The 7,668-nt window shown below is 44.1% G+C and overlaps 2 protein-coding genes across 2 annotated transcripts; both read right to left on the reverse strand.

Annotated features, from left to right (window-relative positions):
• Positions 1-318: 318 nt before the first annotated feature.
• Positions 319-1,310, reverse strand: LOC115554984 (high choriolytic enzyme 1-like). Its single transcript, XM_030371658.1, has one exon. It carries the CDS (start codon positions 1,208-1,210, stop codon positions 422-424), a length of 789 nt encoding a protein of 262 aa, XP_030227518.1. The 5' UTR covers positions 1,211-1,310; the 3' UTR covers positions 319-421.
• Positions 1,311-3,203: 1,893 nt separating this feature from the next.
• On the reverse strand, positions 3,204-4,201 carry LOC115556333 (high choriolytic enzyme 1). Its single transcript, XM_030373540.1, has one exon. The coding sequence runs from the start codon at positions 4,093-4,095 to the stop codon at positions 3,307-3,309; it is 789 nt and encodes a 262-aa protein (XP_030229400.1). The 5' UTR covers positions 4,096-4,201; the 3' UTR covers positions 3,204-3,306.
• Positions 4,202-7,668: the final 3,467 nt, after the last annotated feature.

Consider the following 7,668-nt stretch of genomic DNA (forward strand, 5'->3'; position numbering starts at 1 on the left):
TGGTTTTAGCAGTTGTAATAGAGGAAGCAACAATTGTAGTCGTGATAGTCCAGTTCAATGCTTCTTAGCATAAAGGTCATGAACAGTATCCTAGTCATCTACAAGCCATATGGTTTCTAAATCGGTTTGGCTCTATCCCTTTTGAATGAATCTTGTAGTCTTTGTGTTTAGAGGCACAACATCATCTTGTGGTGGACATGATGATGGGTCCATTTCATTAAAGATGTATAAATAATGCTGTTCAAACATGAGGTGTTAATATAAATTGAGGTTCAGGTTGATAATAACTCAAAATAAAATAAAAATTGACCACACAAATGAATTGCAGTGAAGCAATATTTTTTAATGACATATCAGGAGAACATTGTTTTGAGAAAAACAAAAAAATAATTTGATATTTGCAGACAACTGGTTGTTGGTCTTAGCAACGATAGAGTCGGTTGATCCTTTGGAAGTCATTCCGGGTCATTCCCTTTCTCTGGCCGATCTGAACTCTGGAGTTTGGGATGGGGGTGATGCTGTCTCGTCCATTTATGGAAAAGGCTGTTCTGCCGTAGTGCATGATGGAGGTGTAATCGTAGGGGGTGTTCAGGTTGTTGGTGTCCTGCCTCTCGAAGTTGTAGGCATTGCTTGGATTAATGTTCTTCCAGTTTATCTTGACATACTGGTCACGGTCACTCCTGGTCTGCTCGTGGTTGAAGCCCAGAGCGTGGTTCACCTCATGCTGCATGATGCCGTAGTACATGCACCCCGATCTCCTGAGAGAGAGTACCTGCATGCCTCCTGTCCTGCCCAGAGAGGAGTAGCATCCACCTCTGCTCTGAATGCTGATGTGGTCATACTGATTCCGGCGGGGAACGAAGCGGATGCAGGTGCTCTGGTGGAAGGACTGCAATGCGTTCACAATTCTTGACGTCTCCGCAGAGGTGTAGGCGCTGCTCACTGTGTAGGGAATGGTCACAAGGCCATTTGAGGACTTTTTCCACAGGCAGCTGTTTCTAAAACACTTCATGGCGTTTCTGGTTGTTGGGAGAAGCAAGTCACCCTCCAGCAGAAGCTCACTGGAGCCGTTGTTTGAGATCAGAATCCTGGTGCTGATATCCATGTCCTCATTGTCTTCTAGGACATCAGCCACACTTTGTTCTCCCACCAGAGGTTGAGCTTGGCAGAGGCCTAGCAAGAGCAGGAGGAGGCTGAGACAGGTCTTCATCTTCTGGGTCTCTCCGTTTGTTTCTAGGCACTGGCACTGGAGCTTCTCTGGATGTCTACAATGGAGAGTCTCCTTGAGGTTGGTTTTGAGGGTTGACGGGCTAGAGCTTTTATAGTGTCCTCTGCGGGTGTGTCTGTTGGAGAATTTAGGGTTGTGGTGCAGAATATAAAGACTAAATAAACCTTTTAAGGGTGGACTCAAGCAACCGTCCTACCTTTTCAACACTGTCTGTTATTCAAAGGCTTTGTGAGGAGGGGAGGGACTTAACTGAGTCAATGTTCACGCACACTGACACTAACGTCTTTCTTTACTGACTTGATATCCCTATCCTAATTTAGGTGTGCTTTTCTACTTTTATACATTGAGGGAAAAACCCAAGTGTTTGGTGCTGAATTAGCATTTCCAACTGATGCACTCAAACAGCAATAATTCTTGCTGGATAATTATGCAATACATGCTTTATTTTGTAACAGATGCACATTTTCAAGCACAACTATTTTACTTAGTCAATGCCCTGATTAAATAAAAGTCTGGTCATTTGTTTTTTTCTCAGAAGAAGGATTGATGAAGCAGTGCTTTAAAGCTAGGGTATGGAATTAATTTTTGGAACTTTTATTTGACAAATTTGTATAAATTCTACTTGGCATTCAATTGTTCGAATTTTCTGAATAAATGTAAAAGATCAGGGGTCTCATTTATAAAACTGTGCGTAGGATCGTTAATAAAAGTCTACATATGCCCAAAAGCCAATTTTTGCGTGCCCCAAAAAAATGTCAGACTCATAAAACCCTTCGTACGCACACCTCTAAGCAATCTTTGCTTCATAAATCACAGAGTGCCTACAAGTGTGCGCAGCTGAATCAGCTTCACGTTCCGCCCTGTACACGCCCCTTTTTAACCAACAATGGTCAATGCAAACGACCTCATGAATGTGATCTGCATATAAAACAGACTCAGATGCAAGTATTATGTCTTGCCGGAAACAATGGCAGAAGGACTGAGAAAAGCAAAAAAGCAAAATTTCACGGAGGTTGAAGTGGAGACACGTGTGGGTGAGGTGGAGGCCCAAAAAGTAGTTTTGTTCGGCGGTCAATGGATTGGGATCACTAACAACAAAAAGCAGATTGAGAGGCAACATGTTGCTGCAGCAGTGAACTCTGTCAGTGGCAGGCAGCGCACAGTCCCAGAATTAAAAATGAAGTGGTCTGACATAAAGGTACATGTTTTTATGTACAAATAAATCGTAATGGTCCCAAACAAGGCAGTTGTGAAAACGCCCAAAGTCTAACCTATATTATAAACAGTCAATGTGCGTTACACATGTGTGGTGGTGGTTGATGGTTGGTTCAAGCAGCCTCAACTGGCCCGAGTCAGGCTTATTGAACTCTGGGGCTGGGTTAGGCTGCACACCTGTCGTGTAATGCAGTATCACGGCACACAGGTTAAACCAGCCTTCAACCACACACACACTTCACAGGGTCTAAATGATAATAAAAAAAAATGGAATTGCAGTAAGTATGGGTACAGGACGAATGATCAGTAAGGGGGGATGATTGGGTCACTTGGGGAGTGGCGGTGATAAGTAGCATCATTCACGTGATGCGTCTTAGAATTAAGCAATCATTTTGTTACATGGAGGGCGAATGGAGACATCTACTATTCTGGAGGATGCAAGTGGTTTTAGCAGTTGTAATAGAGGAAGCAACAATTATAGTCGTGATAGTCCAGTTCAATGCTTCTTAGCATAAAGGTCATGAACAGTATCCTAGTCATCTACAAGCCATATGGTTTCTAAATCGGTTTGGCTCTATCCCTTTTGAATGAATCTTGTAGTCTTTGTGATTAGAGGCACAACATCATCTTGTGGTGTGCATGATGATAGGTCCATTTCATTAAAGATGTATAAATAATGCTGTTCAAACATGAGGTGTTAATATAAATTGAGGTTCGGGTTGATAATAACTCAAAATAAAATAAAAATTGACCACACAAATGAATTGCAGTGAAGCAATATTTTTTAATGACATATCAGGAGAAAATTGTTTTGAGAAAAACAAAAAATAAATTTGATATTTGCAGACAACTGGTTGTTGGTCTTAGCAACGATAGAGTCGGTTGATCCTTTGGAAGTCATTCCGGGTCATTCCCTTTCTCTGGCCGATCTGAACTCTGGAGTTTGGGATGGGGGTGATGCTGTCTCGTCCATTTATGGAAAAGGCTGTTCTGCCGTAGTGCATGATGGAGGTGTAATCGTAGGGGGTGTTCAGGTTGTTGGTGTTCTGCCTCTCGAAGTTGTAGGCATTGCTTGGATTAATGTTCTTCCAGTTTATCTTGACATACTGGTCACGGTCACTCCTGGTCTGCTCGTGGTTGAAGCCCAGAGCGTGGTTCACCTCATGCTGCATGATGCCGTAGTACATGCATCCCGATCTCCTGAGTGAGAGTACCTGCATGCCTCCTGTCCTGCCCAGAGAGGAGTAGCATCCACCTCTGCTCTGAATGCTGATGTGGTCGTACTGGTTCCGGCGGGGAACGAAGCGGATGCAGGTGCTCTGGTGGAAGGACTGCAATGCGTTCACAATTCTTGACGTCTCCGCAGAGGTGTAGGCGCTGCTCACTGTGTAGGGAATGGTCACAAGGCCATTTGAGGACTTTTTCCACAGGCAGCTGTTTCTAAAACACTTCATGGCGTTTCTGGTTGTTGGGAGAAGCAAGTCACCCTCCAGCAGAAGCTCACTGGAGCCGTTGTTTGAGATCAGAATCCTGGTGCTGATATCCATGTCCTCATTGTCTTCTAGGACATCAGCCACACTTTGTTCTCCCACCAGAGGTTGAGCTTGGCAGAGGCCTAGCAAGAGCAGGAGGAGGCTGAGACAGGTCTTCATCTTCTGGGTCTCTCCGTTTGTTTCTAGGCACTGGCACTGGAGCTTCTCTGGATGTCTACAATGGAGAGTCTCCTTGAGGTTGGTTTTGAGGGTTGACGGGCTAGAGCTTTTATAGTGTCCTCTGCGGGTGTGTCTGTTGGAGAATTTAGGGTTGTGGTGCAGAATATAAAGACTAAATAAACCTTTTAAGGGTGGACTCAAGCAACCGTCCTACCTTTTCAACACTGTCTGTTATTCAAAGGCTTTGTGAGGAGGGGAGGGACTTAACTGAGTCAATGTTCACGCACACTGACACTAACGTCTTTCTTTACTGACTTGATATCCCTATCCTAATTTAGGTGTGCTTTTCTACTTTTATACATTGAGGGAAAAACCCAAGTGTTTGGTGCTGAATTAGCATTTCCAACTGATGCACTCAAACAGCAATAATTCTTGCTGGATAATTATGCAATACATGCTTTATTTTGTAACAGATGCACATTTTCAAGCACAACTATTTTACTTAGTCAATGCCCTGATTAAATAAAAGTCTGGTCATTTGTTCTTTTCTCAGAAGTAGGATTGATGAAGCAGTGCTTTAAAGCTAGGGTATGGAATTAATTTTTGGAACTTTTATTTGACAAATTTGTATAAATTCTACTTGGCATTCAATTGTTCGAATTTTCTGAATAAATGTAAAAGATCAGGGGTCTCATTTATAAAACTGTGCGTAGGATCGTTAATAAAAGTGTACAGACGCCCAAAAGCCAATTTTTGCGTGCCCCAAAAAAATGTCAGACTCATAAAACCCTTCGTACGCACACCTCTAAGCAATCTTTGCTTCATAAATCACAGAGTGCCTACAAGTGTGCGCAGCTGAATCAGCTTCACGTTCCGCCCTGTACACGCCCCTTTTTAACCATAAATGGTCAATGCAAACGACCTCATGAATGTGATCTGCATATAAAACAGACTCAGATGCAAGTATTATGTCTTGCCGGAAACAATGGCAGAAGGACTGAGAAAAGCAAAAAAGCAAAATTTCACGGAGGTTGAAGTGGAGACACGTGTGGGTGAGGTGGAGGCCCAAAAAGTAGTTTTGTTCGGCGGTCAATGGATTGGGATCACTAACAACAAAAAGCAGATTGAGAGGCAACATGTTGCTGCAGCAGTGAACTCTGTCAGTGGCACGCAGCACGCAGTCCCAGAATTAAAAAAGAAGTTGTCAGACATAAAGGTACATATTTTTACGTACCAATAAATCGTTATGGCCCCTGAAGACCCTCTCCATCCGAATCCTGCCATTTGCATGGTCCTCCAGCAGTGCCATGGTGCAGCATTACGCACGGGGCTCACTGCTGTATTTATAGGGTTACGGTAATAAGACTGACCGAGAACACCTTAGATAATCAGTTTGTAATCACCCACGTAAAATGTTCTTGAACATAACCCCTTTTTAATGCCTGATTTGTCATGAAAAGCATCAAGATGAACGGACAATAATATAACGATTTTCCACACTTGTGATTTAATTGACATTTGATTATGTGTTTTCAGTGTCACATAAAAATATTATGTTTTCGACACATGTTGGACAGATGTTTTATTCCATGCAGTCGCGTCGTCAGTGGACAGTATGGAGTGACGGGATTAAATATAGAGATTTTTTTTGATTTAGATTCTTGGGAGATGTTTCTTGAGTTATAACGCAGTTGACTTAAATTATTCTGATTACATAGATTTAACGCATGATACGGGTTGAAATTAACTTTATGAAGGGCGATGATAAAACATAATCATTCTTCTCACTCTACATTTCTCCTGTCTGACTTCAGTTCACCACCACACCGTCTGTGTCGCCAATTCTCCTTTTCCTCCAAACCATGCGTACGCATGGGTCAGAGTTTGCTTAGGGCTGCGCACGTTCTACCGTCAAGTTAGTTTTTATAGATCACGACCTTGGCGTTGAAAGTCAGGTACGCAACTTTCAGCCCGTTTTGTGCGTACGGCCTTGGAAGCCAATGGAGTTCACGGAGGACAGGTGTGATGTGTTCTCTGGAGCGGGTACCAGTGAGGAGGCGTGCAGCTGAGTTCTGGACATATTGAAGTTTTTTGAGGACTTTGTTGGTGGTGCCGTAGAGAAGACCATTGCAGTAGTCAAGCCTTGATGAAATGAAAGCGTGGATGAGTGTCGCAGCAGCGGTAGTTGACAGGTTGGGGCGGAGGCGGGTTTTGGAGGTGGAAAAAGGCAGTTTTGGTAATATGGTTAACATGGGGGAGGAAGGAGAGAGTGGGGTCCAGGATAACTTCAAGGTTACGGATTTTGGTGGAGGGGGTGATGGTGGCGTGTATTTGTTAAGGGTGAAGTTCAGAGTGGAGTGAGTGAGGGTATCAGGACCAATGATGAGGATTTCGGATTTGTTGGAGTTGAGTTTGAGAAAGCTGTTTTGCATCCAGGTCTTGATGTCAGTCAAACAGTTGGAGAGGGTTGAGAGGGTGGAAGGACTGATGGTTTTGGAGGGGAGGTAAAGCTGTGTGTCATCGGCGTAACAATGGAACCGGAGTCCATGGTGACGAAGGATCTGACCAAGAGGAAACATGTACAGAATGAAGAGGAGTGGACCAAGCACAGAACCCTGGGGGACACCGTGGATGAGAGGAGTAGTGGCTGATTGACAGTTGTTGATGGCGATTAATTGATATCTGTCGGAGAGATAGGATCCAAGCCAGGAGAGGGCGGTGCCAGTGATGCCAAGGGTGGATTGGAGACGGGTCAAAGGCAGCACTGAGGTCAAGGAGGATGAGGATATTTAGGGAGCCAGTGTCAGAGGATAGCAGAAGGTCATTGGTCACTTTGAGGAGGGCAGTTTCTGTACTGTGTTTGGAGCGGAAACCAGATTGGAAGAGTTCAAAGAGGTCGTTGGTGTCAAGGTAGGTGATGAGTTGTTAGGCAACAACACGTTCCAGGATTTTAGACAGAAAAGGTAGATTGGAGATGGGGCGGTAGTTGTTAGGGGAATCAGGATCCAGGCCGGGTTTCTTTAGTACGGGGGTGACTGATGCAAGCTTTAGGGAGGAGGGGACATGGCCGGAGGATAGAGAGGAGTTTACAGTGTTAGTGATGAGGGTGGAGAGAATGGGGAGACAGGCCTTTAGAAGTGTGGTGGGGAGCGAGTCCAGGTTGCAGGTTGTTGATTTCATGGCAACTCCAATGAGTCGAATGAGTCAGTCGCGACCGATTCGTTCACAACGAACAAATCCCGAAGGTGAACGGCCAGAACTGGTTCCCCAAATACAAGAGAACTGGTTCTTTGATTCTTTTTTTTTAACATAAAACAAAAATATGGTCACGTAAATAAAATATACAAACGAACAGAGCTTCGTCTCCCCGCAATCTTATATTGATTGAGTCTACAACGTTCTCAAAGATTCAGCCAATGAGAGGTAGCAATGGTGTTGCCATAGCACCTGGGTAAACAAATGAAAAGGTTGTACCGTCGAATTTGCGCGCTTTCTCTGTCTGACGTATCTTGGGTCATGCCATTCGACGTGGGGCCACTCATATATCCCCCTACATTTCCGAAAATAGACTTG

The sequence above is a fragment of the Gadus morhua genome, chromosome 12 (genome assembly GCF_902167405.1).
Source record: "Gadus morhua chromosome 12, gadMor3.0, whole genome shotgun sequence".
NCBI classification, from domain to species: domain Eukaryota; kingdom Metazoa; phylum Chordata; class Actinopteri; order Gadiformes; family Gadidae; genus Gadus; species Gadus morhua.